Source organism: Triticum dicoccoides, chromosome 4A (assembly GCF_002162155.2).
Source record: "Triticum dicoccoides isolate Atlit2015 ecotype Zavitan chromosome 4A, WEW_v2.0, whole genome shotgun sequence".
In the NCBI taxonomy this organism is placed as follows: domain Eukaryota; kingdom Viridiplantae; phylum Streptophyta; class Magnoliopsida; order Poales; family Poaceae; genus Triticum; species Triticum dicoccoides.
Window position 1 is genome coordinate 472,744,318 of NC_041386.1, and position 17,611 is coordinate 472,761,928.

General features: G+C 44.5%; 1 protein-coding gene across 1 annotated transcript; it reads left to right on the top strand.

Annotated features, from left to right (window-relative positions):
* The first annotated feature begins 330 nt into the window (after positions 1-330).
* Positions 331-3,966, top strand: LOC119286261. Its single transcript, XM_037565635.1, has 6 exons — positions 331-471; positions 1,119-1,307; positions 1,448-1,573; positions 1,756-1,947; positions 2,668-2,835; positions 3,229-3,966. The coding sequence occupies exons 1-6, from the start codon at positions 406-408 to the stop codon at positions 3,613-3,615; spliced, it is 1,128 nt and encodes a 375-aa protein (XP_037421532.1). The 5' UTR covers positions 331-405; the 3' UTR covers positions 3,616-3,966.
* Positions 3,967-17,611: the final 13,645 nt, after the last annotated feature.

Here is a 17,611-nt window from a genome sequence, read left to right on the forward strand (position 1 = left end):
CTTGTCATTTCTCTTTACTTGATATTCAACATGTAAACACGTAGCAAACATTCTGGCTCATCTCTGTTCAAAGCGTGCTTGCACTTTAAATGTGACCAAAATCTGTCTCGATGGAACTTCTAGAGTCCTAGTGACCAACCTCCTGGTTGATTATCCGAAGAATGCTTTTGTTTGGATAAAACTCTCTGAATTGCAAAAATAAAAAACATAAAACACTTCTCAGCAAAGGTGACAAAGGGCGTTTGTGCCAGAGAGCACATGTGGGCCCATCTGTTGAATTTTGACAGGTTGGTCCAGCTTGGTGTCTCTCTCTAATCAAAGCAAGCAAGGGATCACCAAAAAGCTATAGCAGCTGTTCGCTTCTTCCGCTCCGCGTCCCTCCCACCTCCACCCACCCAGCTCATCATGGCCTACCGCCGGAAGCAGCAGGGGCCCGTCGCCTCCGACGACCGCCGGACTCCCCAGCCCCAGGCAAGCACCCTCTCCCCCTCTCCTCCCCCACCCGTCTTCTCCGCCATCCAATCCCTCTGGTTATTAGTAATCACTGCTGATTTGCTTGCGCTTGCGCCTGTCTCGATCCGTCGGTCGAATATTATATCGGGATCACATCTCGTCCAGTTCGCTACTACAGATGTGCCGTCCGTTTCGTCCGACACGAAATTTGTTGAGACGATGTGCGATAGTCACGAATTGATGCAGGTTTTCCCTCTTGCTTACCTATCGGGGTCAGCTTGAACTAGCAGGTCAATTTGGTCCTGAATATGCCAGCTACTGGATAATCACTGTCTGATTCCAAACCCATCACTGAGATAATCAGCAAGCTGTAGTGTTCCTCTGATGTCCGTTTCTATTGTTCAGTTCGAGGTGAAATTTAGCATGTCTGTATCACTTAGGATCACTGATATAAATGGCACGCTATAGCGTTCTGAGCAATGTCTCGCTAAATAAAATCAGTGTAAAATCGTTTGCTATAGCGGATTTTAAGGGATGTGCTATTTTCCCATAGCACGCTCATTTTTATTCCTTGCTTAGGATTGACAGATATTCTTCATGTACTCAAAAATGTTGTTCTACTTATATGGGTTGCTGTGTTGATTTGGTCTGCGGTGAATGAGCAGAGTTCGGCTGCTTCGTCGTACAACTACAAGTCGATGGATAGCATGCGTGAGCCTAAGGTTGGATTGTGGGGAGCATTGGCAAGAAAGGCCAAGGGGATTCTCGATGAGGATGCTGCTGCTCACAAGTTCGATGACCATGGGAAAGTTCAAAGTGCTACTCGCAAGCCCAACTTATCGGATGGAGCTCAGGTGAGACAGCAAATATAGGAAAAGCTGGATCCACATACATTGGTGAAACACGATGAAATACAATCAGTAAACTTATTGTCCATGGCTGGTTCCTTAGCCTTTAGGTGATTTACATTCTTCGTTCCATTTTCTTATTTCAGGCCCCTCAATCTCGTTGGTCATTCGACAGCTATGGAGGAACAGAAAGGAGCGAACCGTGGAAGAGGTCAGAGGCACTTGCCGCTTCTGTCAACCAGTTTGGTGGAAGAATCAGAAACGCCTTGGAAGTAAAGCTCTTTAGCATCACACGGCTTTATTTATTTTACGATACCACCGACACAACTCGTAATTGTAGCTTCATTTCGGGCCCTTTTTGTGTTGTCTCTGGGTATTTTACAGTATCTCTTTTGGAAGTTCAGCATCCTGTTTGGTTTGTGCACTGACTTGTTTTCATCTCTATGTTTTACAGGAAGGTCTCATTATTGTCGATAATAAGACATCAAACATCATCGAGGAAACAAAGAAGATACAAATTAGAAGAAAGCCTAACAGTTCCAGTTTGCATATGCAGAATCCTGCTGCAGATGCATTCCCCCCTCCGAGTTTCACACTGAATAAAGCTGAGGCAGCCCAGGAGACCCAGTTAAAAGCTTCTCGCGACGTAAGGTGCCATACGATTATAGATCAATTAGGAATATGCTTTACCAAACCCTTTATGGGAAAGCTACTAAACCTTTTACTTGACAAAAGCTTGCTTACACATGCTTATATTCCCAGTTCAGGGCCTCTTTAGATCTTAGGAATGAAAAACCTAGGAATATGAAACATACAGGAACTATAAACCACAAAACATAAGGAAATGCAGAAAAAAATACCCAGTCCTATGCAAATGAGTGGGGAAAAGTGGTTGAAGTGGATGTTGAAATTCCTATAGAATTAGTTACGAAAGCAATCCATATGAATTCGATAGCGTCATCCTTATGACCCAAATGGCCTCTGTAGTTCCTGAAGGATTGGAATCATACAAAATTCTATGAAATTATTACGATCCAAAGTGGCTCTCAACTTTTAGGATTAGATTTTCTAGTTCATTTAGTTTAAGCCAAAGGCAGCATTGCAATATTAATTCTCTGTAGCACTAGATGAAACATATGGACATCTATGATCTATGCTGAAAGATATTTGTTTATTTATTTATTTTGAAAGATATTTGTTCAAGTTTCCTTTTACTGTGTTATTTGTTTTGGCCATCAATATGGTTCAAAATAAGCCCTGTGTACTTTTCACCATCCATTTAGACAGCAGTAATAAATGAACATTGTTATTTACTATTTATGTCCGTCCAATGGTGCTTCCTCTTACCCCCTACAAACTGTTTCAGGTTGCTAATGCGATGGCTGCTAAAGCAAAACTTGTACTTCGTGAACTAAAAACTGTTAAAGCGGACCTAGCCTTTGCGAAGCAGCGCTGCACTCAGCTAGAAGAAGAGAACAAAATGTTGCGTGGAACTAAGCAGAAAGGGGTCAAAATTGAAGAGGATGATGACCTGGTAATTTTTTTTCTTAGCCTAGTAGAAATTTGAGTTATATTGTTTGCACCAAAGTTAATAATCCTCATCCACTGCACAGTTCTTAATTTTATCCACTCACTGCACGTGTAAACATCCAAGATGGGTGGAACTGCTATATAGTTTTGTACCATACATTGCTCAGTAATCAGTAGTACTAATATGCTTTCTGTTACTATTTGCTTTCTTCCAGCAATTCTATGAACCCAGTACATTTTGTTGCGGTTCAGATGAAAGTTGGCTATAGTCTTAGTTTAAAAGATAACCAATGGCTTCACAAAATAATAAAAGATAACCAATGGGTGATTGGAACTTCTATTGATCAGTATAGCTAGCCCTCTCAAAGTTGTACTGAAATAGATCCTCTTGAAACAGATCCGCATGCAACTGGAGACATTACTGGCCGAGAAATCAAGGCTGGCACAGGAGAACTCCATGTATGCCCGTGAAAATCGCTTCCTGCGTGAAATAGTAGATTTTCACCAGTTCGCCGCCCACAATGTCGTCTCCTTTGGCGATGGCAATATGAAAGACAGCAAGCTAGAAGAAGATACCAATCGCGCATACACTGAAAACATGTTTCCGGTGGTTGAAGCTTATTTAGCCCAGGAAGAAGTATCGCCCGTCCCCTCCAGGCCAGATTCTCCGATCCTCAGCCCAGGCGAGTCATCATCCCCAGTATCCATCATTTCTGTAGATAATGCTGCTAATTCTCCGAGGAACGCCTTGAAGCCAAATGAGTTGGTGCCTGACAAAGATTGATGTGTGCCGGCTTCTACTCTGCTTGTCGGGGCTTGCAGTGGGTTTGGTTGTGAGTAGTGTGCATAAATTTTTGTCCATTCTCTTGTCCACATCTGTTTGCAGTTGTAATAATTATTAGCAGGTTTCTGCTTTCGTGTGAGATAAAGAGTATACGGGCTGACATTCTATTCTTGTGTTGGTGAAGTTGGCTAGTGTTTATCTGTTCATGTATAGGCAAAGTGTATACAGTACTACAGTACAGTTCGGTTTTCATGCTTGTAGGATTGGTGAAATGGATTGGTGTGAATAGGGAAATTACTCTGATGAAGAGTGGGTGTATACTGAGACTGATACATGGAGATGATGGATCAAGGTTCGTGTCTTTGTCATGTGCTTGGGCCCTCTGTAAGGTTACCTCCGGTGCCTTTATTTTACTAGATAATTGACTCTGCCGGGTATAAATATTTAGCTAGTGGTTTACCTGACCATATAAATATGATTGCATAAATAATAATTTATTTGGTAAGAATTTGTCAGTGTACCAAAGACACCATAATTTTATTTGTAAGTCAATAAGATGTGGGGCAGTTGAGGCGGTCTTCAGAAAAAGAAAAACTGATTAGAAAAATCATAGATGAAAGGAAATAATCAAAACGGAAAGAGGGAGACGAGAACATATCTAAGATTGAAAGAATGACAAACTGAACGATGTAATGCCAGATTCTTTTTAATAGGAAAGATTTTCTCTTTCCAACAAAAGTCCCTTCAACTTCCGTCTCATTTCATCCCTCACGAAAACATTCTTTTCTTATTGCGCAGGGAAAAGGTCTTTAAATTTCTTCTCAATATAAGATATGCACAAAAAGGAATGGTGGCCATGTACAGTTTATGATGGTTTCCACGGTCTATTTGCATCAATCAATGCATACAATTCCCATAAAAAATTTGATGCATACAGTATCCCCGCCAAAAAAAATGCATACATTCACAGTGAACTTTGTTATGATTGTCGTGTTGAGTACTCTCCCCTTTTCATAATGTAATGCATAAAAAAAGTCAAACTTCACAGCCTTTGACTTTTATAAGAAGGACATCTATATTTAAAATATCAGATAAATATCATTAGATAAGTCATTAGATATATTTTTATGTTATATTTATTAGATATTTTTTCTTTGCAATTTCTCTATATATTTGATCAAATTCTACAATATTTGACTTTTGAAAAAGTCTGCTACATTATGGAATGAGGGTATCTAGTATAAAATTCAGTTGAAATTCCCGCATTTCAAACTGCTGGTATTCTACCCTTGTTATGCTTGACCAGGCAGCACACCCACATAGCTACAAATTTATTTTACTTAGTACAAACACAGATGCTCACATACACACATTCATTCATCTCTAGGAATGCATGCACGCACACCATACCTTTATGAGCACCTTCGAGATACCGAGCCGAACATCTTGAGATTGATGAAGTCATCACAGTTGTCCTCGTAGTCGACGGAAACGTCTCTTCCCACTAAACGATTATCGCCGAAAAATCTGAAATAAATATGAAAAATACGAGCACCGGTGTCAAGTCTTGAGCTTGAATTCTGATGGGCTGATTTTGTCACAAAGAGTCTAATCTCAGATCGCCATAGCTACAAACTGTTAAAGAATAAACTGCGGCCATGGTACTCATCCGGATGATGGGATCGATCATGGGATGGAAGAGACCACGCTAGCTACTTTTGTGTTATTAGGTGAGGATCCAGAGACGAATTCAAGTGTGCTGGGCGCGTGACAATTAAAGTTGTCACACATACTAGTAGTAGTACGTAGTGTACCAGATGAGACAAATTGCTAACTGTAATTGTACCCTTACGTCATCATAAATTTCATAGGGATGAGATCGATCTCCATATATAGGGATATAAATATGTACGCGTGCAGAAATTGACCAATTTTCTCTTGCTACGGAAAGGATTTGATTATCTGATTGAAGGCAACCAAGATTGACCTCCATTTGAACCTATAGCTAGATTTGCACCGATTGCGGATGCACATTGATGAGCGCAGTTACCGCGCTGCCATGTGCTAGCTGCAGGTTCAGGAGACCAGGACCAATATACTACTCCACTTGCAGCGTGGGCACACAAACGAATTTGTACTCCTCTTCTCACGGAACTTGAACAAATTTCTTTTTCAAACACAGACAGAAATTCATCTTTTTGAAACAAGAAAAGAGGTCAAATCTCTGGCCTCTGCATCATCATGGTGTACACGGCCATGATAAATTTTCATTTGAAGCTCTGGCGTCCCAAACGTGCCTGTACTGTTGCATTTGATAAACGAGCCACTGTTACATTTGATAAAAATCCATGTGCTCAAGTTCATGGGGGAAAGAGCTTTGTGGGGGAAAAGATAGTAATGATTATACTAGTCGGCACTAGTGGTGCTTGTTGCATTTTTCATGTTATTAAGTCAGCGGCAAAGCAGAGGACCTGTGATATGCTTCCTTTAGCTTTGTACACAGGACAGAGCTCCTTTATCGAACTGTCATTGTCATTAGTAGATATGTTAGTGGTTAGGGTTCTATTCCAATAATAATGTCATTGACGCTCGCGGAGGACTATATTAATTCCACGGAAATTTAAAACATATTGATTGCCAATAAAAAATACAACGAACCGGCGACAAAAATAAAAGCATGAAAAACCCACACGAAAGAAATGGTCCTCTGTATCACGAGTGAGTGCAGGATGACTCATTCATGGAACCCAAATGGTCCGCATCATCGCTAGTTCGCTACACACATATGCTTCCATTTGGTGTAGCCTACTGCTGCCTGCCTTTTGATCACTTGACTTGGACACTAAGAACATAAACATCGATGAGAACAACGCATACAAGGCCCATAGAAAAATGTATCACCAACTCGATTGCGTCATGGGCAAAACATCATCTCGTCATCATGAACAGACAGTGTCTCGTCCGCAAAACAGAGCGCATAGGGAAGGGAAAACATTAGGAATGCCTCATGCATGTGACGTGGTCGCTGAATTAGATGTCTCACGTGGGCTGTGGCTGCACCTCAAAATCTACAAGTTGCAAACGGCTTATGTACACTCCATCCAAAATGCATGCAAAACACCTGAAAATAGCATAACATGTACTCCCTCTGATTCTAAATATAAGTCTTTTTAGAGATTTCAGTAGGGACTACATAAGGATATATACAAACATATTTTAAAGTGTACATTAACTCATTTTGCTCCGTATGTAATCTATATTGAAATCTCTCAAAAGACTTATATTTAAAAATGGAGGGAGTACATTCTATAAATAAAAAGTACACCTTCAGACATGGGTGCACATGTACCCGAATTGCAAAAAGAATGTAAAACTGGTAAAATATTTTTAAAACTTTTTCGGAACAAGCATTGTCTGTACTCCCTCCGTAAAGAAATATAAAAGTGTTTAGATCACTAAAGTAGAAATATAATAACATTTAGATTACTAAAGTAGTTTACTGAGGGAGTACTATATTACTAACATGTAAAGTTTCACGACAAACTGACTTTCCTGGCACTTTGAACGAGTAATACACTAGACAATGCTTACTCTGAAAAAGATTCATATTTTTTTTGATCTTTTTACTACTTTTAGAAAAATGCCTAATCGCGTGCTAAATATCAGTTGTCTTCACCGCTAATAATTAGCACTTCTCTTGAAGACCGCTGAACTCACGTGGATCTCCTTCCATCGACTCCTGAGGCCTGTGAGTTTGTTCCGTTTCGTCTCCTTCAATGTTTAGCACATCTTTTTTGGGAGGCCGCCAGATTGTTTATGAACTTTTTGAATCACCGAATTCCCGAAATACTAAAACAGAAAAAAAAAATAAGATTAGAATGTCATGATTTTGTGACCTAGATAGGAACTAATATACTCCCTCCGTTTGGGTTTATAAGTTGGGCACATGTTTCCAGGTCTTCGATTTAACTATTTAAACATGCATAGTATGCCAACTAAAAAGGACATGCATAATATGCCACGAAAATTATATGGTTAGAAACTTCATTTGATGACGACTCTAAAGAAATATTTTTTGTAAATATAATGCATGTTTCTCTAGTCAAATTGAAGAACTAGAAATCCATGCGTGACTTATAAACCCAAAGGGAGAGAGTACAAGAATTGTAGACATGGTTCTATGGGACAAAAGCTTTGACGGAATCGATATAGAGAGAGAAGATACGTGCAAGACATAAAAGATATGTCCTCTTACTATAAATCATACGAAATCCTAGTGTAAGAATGTTTTTCATAAGATTTGATGATGTAGTTCCTTTAAGAGTAAATCACATCCCATAGTTTTTTAAGAACACACAAAAGAATTGTGTGTCTTTGTTAGGGAATATTTCTCTCGGTTTTGGTGATTGATGACAATGCATTAGTGGACTAATCGTATGCATTGTGCATTTCAGATAATCTATCATATGGCACAAGACAATCCGTACCCCTCGGAGATATAAAGCGAAGACGGTTGTTTTCTTGCATTTCATTTTTGGTGGATTTGAGTCGTAGGAACACCGTACTATTAAGAGAGGGTCCACTTCGAAAAGGTTTAGGTGAAGTCAACACGTACACACTTTCATATTTGCTCCCTTGTTCCTTTCTCGATTCGATGGAGTTCTTTTCTTGTTCCTCGTGTTAACCTGCCCTAAGGCAGCGGTAGTACCGCTTGTGCGGTACTGTCGTTGATCCAGTTCCGCGGCTACTACCGCTTATTTGTTGTCTTCTGTTGCCTCTACGCGCTCAGCGGTAGTAGAGCGGAAGTAGAGCGGCAGTACCGCTTGCAGTACTGATACGTCTTCATCGTATCTACTTTTCCAAACATTTTGCCCTTATTTTGGACTCTAACTTGCATGATTTGAATGGAACTAGCCCAGACTGGCGCTGTTTTCAGCAGAATTGCCATGGTGTTATTTTTGTGCAGAAATAAAAGTTTTCGGAATGACCTGAAAATCAACGGAGAACATTTTTGGAATATATAAAAAATATTGACGAAAGAATCAAGGCCAGGGGGCCCACACCCTATCCACGAGGGTGGGGGCGCGCCTACCCCCCTGGGCGAGCGCCCTGCCTCGTGGGCCCCCTGATGCTCCACCGACCTCAACTCCAACTCTATATATTCACGTCCGGGGAGGAAAAAAATCAGAGAGAAGGATTCATCGCGTTTTATGATACGGAGCCGCCGCCAAGCCCTAATCTCTCTCGGGAGGGCTGATCTGGAGTCCGTTCGGGGCTCCGGAGAGGGGAATCCGTCACCATCGTCATCATCAACCTTCCTCCATCACCAATTTCATGATGCTCACCGCCGTGCGTGAGTAATTTCATCGTAGACTTGCTAGATGGTGATGGGTTGGATGAGATTTATCATGTAATCAAGTTAGTTTTGTTAGGGTTTGATCCCTAGTATCCATTATGTCCTGAGATTGATGTTGCTATGACTTTGCTATGCTTAATGCTTGTCACTAGGGCCCGAGGATTTCAGATCTGAACCTATTATATTTTCATGAATATATGTGAGTTTTTGATCCTATCTTGCAAGTCTATAGTCACCTATTATGTGTTATGATCCGTTAATCCCGAAGTGACAATAATTGGGATACTTACCGGTGATGACCGTAGTTTGAGGAGATCATGTATTCACTAAGTGTTAATGCTTTGGTCCGGTACTCTATTAAAAGGAGGCCTTAATATCCCTTAGTTTTCAATAGGACCCCTTGCCACGGGAGGGTAGGACAAAAGATGTCATGCAAGTTCTTTTCCATAAGCATGTATGATTATATTCGGAATACATGCCTACATTACATTGATGAACTCGAGCTAGTTCTGTGTCACCCTATGTTATAACTGTTGTATGAGGAATCGCATCTGACATAATTATCCATCACTGATCCAATGCCTATGAGCTTTTCACATATTGATCTTTGCTTAGTTACTTTTCCGTTGCCACTGTTACAATCACTACAAAACCAATATTGTTACCTTCGCCACCGTTACTGTTGGGGATATTACTACCAGTATGACCCGCCCAGGAGGGGCCGGGTCAACCCTAATGGCGGGTTACATAAGAAGCTCAATATACATTCAAGATGATAATTTATTAAACATATAGAAGGCCCAAAGGCCTGGGGCCGGTTTAAGGCCCGATATTGTAAACCGCCGTATGTAAGGAAAGACTTGTTAAGAAAGGTATGTAAAGGAAGTCACCGAGACGGACACGATTATGAGCCGGCCAGGACTCTGTAGGACACCAGGCGTCAACCCATGTATATAAGGGGACGACCCGGTGGCGGCTTAGGTTAAGAAACAACCAAATTGATAACCAAGCCGGCGAGTTGAGCCCCTTGGAGATCGAAACTTCAGCAATACCAATCCCAACTAGACGTAGGCTTTTACCTTCATCGTAAGGGGCCGAACTAGTATAAAAACTCTCTCGTGTGTCCCTTGTCCCGATTAACCCCTTTAAGCTTCCTAATTTGATGGCCCTACGACTAAGTCCTTGCTCTAGGACATCTGCCGTGTCAACTCCACGACAGTTGGCGCCCACCGTGGGGCCAGCGCATGATGGATTTGAGTTCTTGAAGGGCAACTTCGAAGGGCTCGAGGGATATGCTGTGGGCCGGATGACCAAGAGTCGCTGCGGCAAGCTCTACATCAACGACGAAGGCTGGGGCCCCGAGGCCGGCTCAATCGAGTACGGGTACCGGGCCCCCTTCGGCAGAATTCACGTCTTCATCGGCCGGACCGGCGAGTCAGGCCCTGAGCCGGACGTCCACACCAACCTCATCGAAACGGCTCAGCGCGCCAGGACCGCCCGTGTTCAATCTATCGTGAAACATGCCTTCATAGGCTGCATCCATGGCGGTGAATACTCCGAAGGATCGATGGAAGGCGGGGAGACGACCATCTGCTCTGATACTGCATCATCAACAGGTGAGATGGACTCATTGTACCAGCTGCAAGACGGCATGCTCGGGGGCTGTTCCGATGGCAGCAGTATTTCGGACCCTCTTGAGCCGCCGAATTGGGCCGGAGTCTTCATGGCGGGGATGCAGCCCGGGCAGAATTCTACCGCATCGGCAGCAGCAGCTATCAGGTCAGCAGCAGCCGGGTCAGGAGGCCCTGCGCGCCCCCCGGCTTAGATTCTAATGGACCTCATGGATCGGCTGACGACTCTATTAACCTCTGCGGTAGAGCCGGCGGATAAAGCCCAGCACGACGCAGAAGTGGCACGCGTGCGGGAGGATATGGTGCAAGCTAAAGAAAATCTAGCCGCGGAAGAAACCCGGATGGCAGCAGAACGAGCAGCTCTGGACGCTCATGCCCAACAACTTCAAGAAGAAACTTTCCGGCTCTCGGTGGATCTTAATGCATCAAACGAGGTCATGAGGAGGAGGCATCAGAAAACTCAATCGTGTCTGCCTCTAACGCTGGATCGGAGGAACCTGTTCCATACACCCGGGGCTGGGGGAGCCACCCGCCGGAGGCAAACCGGGTCACAACACCCAATGCACTAGTTCAGCTACGCGCCATGGAGCCACCTCGTGTCAATACAGATCCTCCTCGTTATGTGTCAACACCTCCGGGTCACTTCCCCAACCCCCTAGAAAACCTCATCGCATCGTCGGCTCGTTTAGCGGCTCTCCCAATGGAAGGCGACTCGCCAGCAGCAATTGAAACCCGGAGGGTGAGAGAACTACTTCAGACAGCTCTAGCCCAGCAGGATGCATACTCCTACAGTCGAGACATGATTCATTCAACTCCTCGCCCAAGCCGGAGCTCGAGTTACAGTAGGCACATGGAGTCTGCAGAGATGCCAAGTAATGCTCAATGCCACAACCGGCCATATAGGCATGAGCCGGTGCGGGGTTGGAGCCCTTAACTTGGTGGATCAAGAGAGGATTCATCAAGAGGCGGAACGAGTGGCTCAAATAGCAGCAGAGCAGGCGGCTCATCAAACCTTTTCGGCTTATCCAGCAACCTCGGTTGAGGCAGGAGTGGCCACAAGAACCGGAGGCGTGCCTTGCTTGGTACCGGCCATACGCAATGAGCGGTTGCTAAAAGATTTCAAGGAGCCTCGTAAGGTGCCTAATTACACGGCTGACCTATAGCCGAGGGCTTGGATTGAGAGTTATGAGATGGCTATGGAGTTGTTGGAGGTTAGCGATGCTGCAATGGCCAAGTATTTTACCATGATGTTGGATGGAACAGCTCGGACCTGGTTGAAGGGATTGCCACCCAATTCTATCGGCTCATGGGCAGAGTTGAAAGCGCGGTTCATCCAGAACTTTAAGGACATGTGTAAGCAGCCAATGTCGATTGTGGACCTGACCAATTGCAAGCAAGAGGATAGTGAATCTACAACCTATTGGGTGCGTCGAGTCAAGTAGATAATACATTCCTCTGATAAGATGGATGCCGGCTCAGCAGTTTTGATGTTGGAGAAAAATTACCGTTTTGAACCTCTGAAGCAGAAGCTGGGACGACTTAAACGTGACTGTAATGACATGGGAACGTTGATGGCGGCTCTGGTCAAGTATGCCGATTCTGATACCACCAAGGACCCGGTGTCTGACAAAGAAAAGGCAACGAAGGGAAAGAAGAACGGCAACGGCAAGGGTCACCAGCATAACCCGGCGAATCAGGGAGGTAATAAAAGTAAGGTGCAGGCGCAGGATTCTATGAGTTTGTTGCTAATACTAATGCGCAGGGTGGTAATCAGCGGCGCAAGGGCAGACAACCCCCTCGATCGGGCGGGTCAGGCCCCACCCTTGAGCAGTTGTTGAATGAACCTTGTCCAAAACACGGCACCCGGGAGAAACCAGCCACCCACTTGTGGAAGGATTGCACGATCATGAAAGCATTTAAAAATTCAAATGCATTTGATGGGGGTCACGGCCCACGTGGCGGTTCAGGTGGAGGCGGCTTTCAGGGCCCGGGCGCCGGTTCAAGCGGAGGAGGTTTTCACGGTCAGGGTTATCCTGGTCACCAAGGAGGATATAATCAGCAACACGGCCAAGGGAATCAGCCGCAGCAATCCGGTTATTAGAGCAACCCGAAGCAGTTGAGTAGCGGACAATATCATGTCTTGACTACCAGTTTATGTAAGAGGGGCCAGAAACTTCACAAGAGGACCGTCAATGCCATTGAGCCGGCAATTCCATGGTATCTACGTTGGTTGGAGCAGCCTATTGTGTGGAGCACAGAGGATCACCCGCCCCGGGTTGATAATCCGGGTCACTTGTCTTTGGTAGTGGCACCTCAGGTTGGTGGGTACAAGTTTACAAAGGTGCTCATGGATGGAGGCAGCAGCATCAACATCCTTTACTATGAGACATTCCGCCGGATGGGATTGACAGATAAAAGTCTTAAACAATCCAACACTATTTTTCACGGTGTGGTACCTGGTAAATCGGCATACCCAGTTGGTAAGATTGAGCTGGAAGTAGCCTTTGGGGATGAGTATGACTCTAGAGCGGAAAAATTAACCTTTGAGGTGGTTAAGATCAAAAGCCCATATCATGCTCTGTTCGGGCGGCCGGCTTATGCCAAGTTCATGGCTCAGCCGTGTTATGTATATTTGCAGCTCAAGATGCAGGGTCATAAAGGCACCATTACAGTACATGGGAGCCGGAAGATAGCCTTGGAATGTGAAGAAGGTGATGCTGCCTATGCTGAATCTGTTTGTGCAACAGAGGAGTTAAAATTTTACAAGGATCATGTTGACCCGGCGGACATGACGTCATTAAAGAAACCAACGACAGAGCATGAGCCGGAGTTGAAATTCAAATCAACTGATGACACTAAGATGGTTGACTTTGTACCTGGCGACTCATCCAAACAGTTCATCATCAGCGCAAACTTGGATCCAAAATAGGAAAGCGTGCTCATCGAGTTCATCCGTGAGAACCGGGACATCTTTGCATGGAAACCTTCAAACATGTCGGGTGTCCCGAGGGAACTCGCTGAGCACACTCTTAATATCGATCCAAAGTTCAAACCTGTCAGACAGTTTCTCCGACGGTTCAATGAAGAAAGGCGCAAGGCCATTGGGGAAGAGGTGGCCCGGCTCTTGGCAGCCGGGTTCATTGTGGAGGTCTTTCACCCCGAATGGTTAGCTAACCCAGTGCTTGTACTAAAAAATAATGGCACCTGGCGTATGTGTGTGGATTACACAGATTTGAACAAGGCTTGTCCGGCTGATCCTTTTGCTCTCCCCCGTATTGATCAGATCATTGATGCTACGGCGGTTTGCGCACGGTTGAGTTTCTTAGATGCTTATTCTGGTTATCATCAGATTAAGATGGCAGTCAAGGATCAAGAGAAGGTAGCTTTTATAACTCCTTTTGGAGCTTTCTGCTATGTGTCTATGCCTTTTGGGCTTAAGAGTGCCCAGGCGACTTACCAGTGGTGTGTGCAGAATTGTCTTCACAATCAAATTGGGCGCAATGTTCATGCTTATGTGGATCATATATAGTGGTGAAATCCAGGGAAGAGGAAACCTTAGTCACGGACCTGAAAGAGACTTTTGATAATCTCTGAGTTTACAAAATGATGCTTAACCCGGCCAAGTGTGTTTTGGAGTGCCAGCCGGCAAACTCTTGGGTTTTTTGGTGTCTAACCAAGGTATTGAAGCTAACCCGGAGAAAATCAAGGCAATTACATCCCTAGCCAAACCAACCGGCGTCAATGATGTTCAGCGGCTGGCGGGTCGTGTGGCTGCTTTGAGCCGGTTCATAAGCCGGGTAGGGGAAAAGGCTATGCCTCTGTATGAGTTGATGAAGAAAACAGATGTTTTTGTTTGGAGCGATGCTGCGAACGCTGCTTTTGAGGATCTAAAGGCACAGCTGGCTGAGCCGCCGATCCTGGCTGCTCCAATTGAGAAAGAGCCGCTATTGTTATACATGGCTGCCAACTCACGGGCTGTTAGTGTGGCTATTGTGGTAGAGCGCAAGGAGGCTGGCAAAGAGCATCCGATTCAGCGGTCGGTTTATTATGTCAGTGAAGTGCTAATTGAGTCTAAACAACGATATCCACATTGGTAGAAGCTTGTTTATGGGGTGTTCATGGCGAGCCGGAAGCTTAAGCATTACTTTCAGGGACATCCAATCACTGTGGTTAGCTCTGCTCCTTTAGGAGATATTATTCAAAACAGAGAAGCCACGGGGCGAGTTGCCAAGTGGGCAATTGAGCTTGGGTCTCATGGGTTGAACTATGTTCCACGTACTGCAATTAAGTCTCAAGCCCTGGTCGACTTCATCAATGACTGGACAGAGATGCAAATGCCAGAAGAGAAGCCAGACAACACGTATTGGACTATTCATTTTGATAGATCCAGGCAATTGGAAGGCTCGGGGGCTGGAGTCATGCTAACTTCCCAACGAGGTGACAAATTTTGTTATGTGTTACGGTTGATGTTTCCTTGCACTAACAACACAGCAGAGTATGAAGCCTTGCTCCATGGTCTTCGAGTGGCAAAAGAGATGAGCTTGAGCCGGTCAGATGTCTTGGTGACTCGGATCTAGTGGCTCAACAGGTATCTGGCAAGTGGGATTCCAAGGACCCTCTCATGGCGGCTTATCGCCGAGAGGTTGATGCCGTTGCAGGATATTTTAAAGGTTATCAGGTGGAACACATTGACCGTTGAAAGAACGAAGCAGCTGATGCTTTAAGCCGGCTGGGGTCTCAGCGTAAGCCGGTGCCACCTAACACCTTTTTGGATGTTTTGCATAACCCCTCTATCAAGTTGCCCACAGAAGAAGATTTAGCTGTTCCTGACCCGCAGGCGCAGTTGGTAGCGGCTCTTCATGTCATCCCAGATTGGAGGTGTCGTTCTTGGCTTACATGACCCGGGGAGAGTTGCCAGCGGATGAGACCCTCGCTCGACAGATAACCCGGCGATCTAAGTCCATGATGATTTCGGATGGAGAGTTATACCATCGCAGTGTTTCTGGAGTGTTTCAGCGGGGTGTTTCCCCCGAAGAAGGTCAAGAAATCCTTCGTGAGATCCATGAAGGCGATTGTGGTCATCACGTCGGGTCAAAATCTTTAGTGGCCAAGGCGTTTCGTCACGGTTTTTACTGGTTGACGGCTCACGCTGATGCAGAAGATCTAGTCAGTAGATGTGATGGATGTCAAAAATTTGCACGACGAGCGCATGTGCCGGCTCAAGAGCTCCGGATGATTCCAATCACTTGGCTATTTGCGGTCTGGGGGCTTGACATGGTGGGACCTTTCAAAAGGTCTAAGGATAAAAAGACACATCTCCTGGTGACAGTTGATAAATTCACCAAGTGGGTTGAGGCGGAGCCTGTGAGTAAATGTGATGCAGCCACGGCGGTTCAGTTCATGAAAAAGGTGATTTTCCGTTTCGGGTTTCCACACAGTATTATCACTGACAATGGCACTAATCTGTCCCAAGGAGCTATGGAGGAATTTTGTCAACGAGAACACATCCGGCTTGATGTTTCTTGTGTAGCTCACCCTCAATCCAATGGTCAAGCTGAGAGAGCCAATCAGGAAATTTTGAAAGGGCTCAAACCCCGGCTTATGGTTCCTTTACAACGAATGTCGGGTTGTTGGGTAGAGGAATTATCCTCGGTATTATGGAGTATCAATACTACGCCCAATAGGTCTACGGGTTACACACCTTTCTTCATGGTTTATGGAGCAGAAGCAGTATTGCCTAGTGACATCCGTCATGACTCGTCCCGTGTGGCGGCTTATGTTGAAGCTAATAATGAACAAGCCAGACAAGATGCACTTGACTTGTTGGATGAAGAAAGAGACTTAGTAGCGGCCCGGTCAGCAATTTATCAACAGGACCTGCATCGTTATCACAGCCGCCGGGTTAAGTCCAGGACTTTTCAGGAAGGCGACTTGGTGCTCCAGCTCATCCAGGATCTTCTAGATGCACACAAGTTATCCCCACCTTGGGAAGGACCGTTTGTGGTCAGTAAAAATTTAAACAATGGGTCATACTACCTCATTGACGTTCGAGAGCATGCAGACTTACGTAAGTCGGAAGAGGAGACCTGCCGGCCAGGGAACATTGCTCAACTTCGTCCATATTACACCTGAGCCACCGGCTCTCATCATGTACATACGTTCACATTGTATATACTATGATACGCAATAAAGTAAGACCATCGGTCTCTTTTCTTTTCATAGACTATGCATCTTTATTATTTCTTATTTACAAATGACTATTAAGGAGCTGGTCATATTTGAATCAAGTTTAACCTTTTTGGTCCAGCTTATGATCGTATCCGACTCTAGCTGCAAATCTCATGGTCACTTGGGGGCTTCCTGTTCAAACATAGGTCGTATTCGAACCAAAGAGAACATAGCTATCGTAACCCTCTTGATCGGCTCAAGGCCAAAACTCACTGGGGGCTTCTTGATCGTATCCGAATCATACCTTAACCCCTTTGAGTCCGACTTGGATCGTATTCAAATCAGGGTCGTTAAAAACCTCTCAAGGTCATTTGGGGCTTCCTGTTCAAACATAGGTCGTATTCGAACCAAAGAGAACATAGTTGTCGGTACCCTCTTGATCGGCGCAACGCCAAAGCCACTGGGGGCTATATGGTCGTATCGATCCTTAGCTTAACCCCTTTGGTCCGGTTTACTGGTCGTATTCGAATCAGAAACCCCCAACCTTTTGAATACAAGATTAAAATTATGCTTGCCATTTATTGCTTGCCTTTTAGTTTGTTGTTGTTTCAATATTATAAATAAATTAGCCTGGTCTTCTTCACCGGCTCAACTATTGGACAACACAGCCGCCCGGGTCATTCAATCCAGTGGTTCATGGATCAAAAGGTATGAGCTACTAAGGTATAATGATCATTAAGTATTCAAGAAGCATTAGCTTTTCATAAATATTGAGTTATTATCAAATTCAATCATCCGGATTATTTAAACCGGCGATCTAAGGATCAAAATGGATTAGGTA

Bases quoted from the DNA above. Each gene is read 5' to 3' on its own strand.
- LOC119286261 (XM_037565635.1), top strand. From the start codon at position 406: ATGGCCTACCGCCGGAAGCAGCAGGGGCCCGTCGCCTCCGACGACCGC. The intron at 1,574-1,755 runs GTAAAGCTCTTT...TATGTTTTACAG, and splicing joins GAATCAGAAACGCCTTGGAA to GAAGGTCTCATTATTGTCGA. The intron at 2,836-3,228 runs GTAATTTTTTTT...CTCTTGAAACAG, and splicing joins TTGAAGAGGATGATGACCTG to ATCCGCATGCAACTGGAGAC.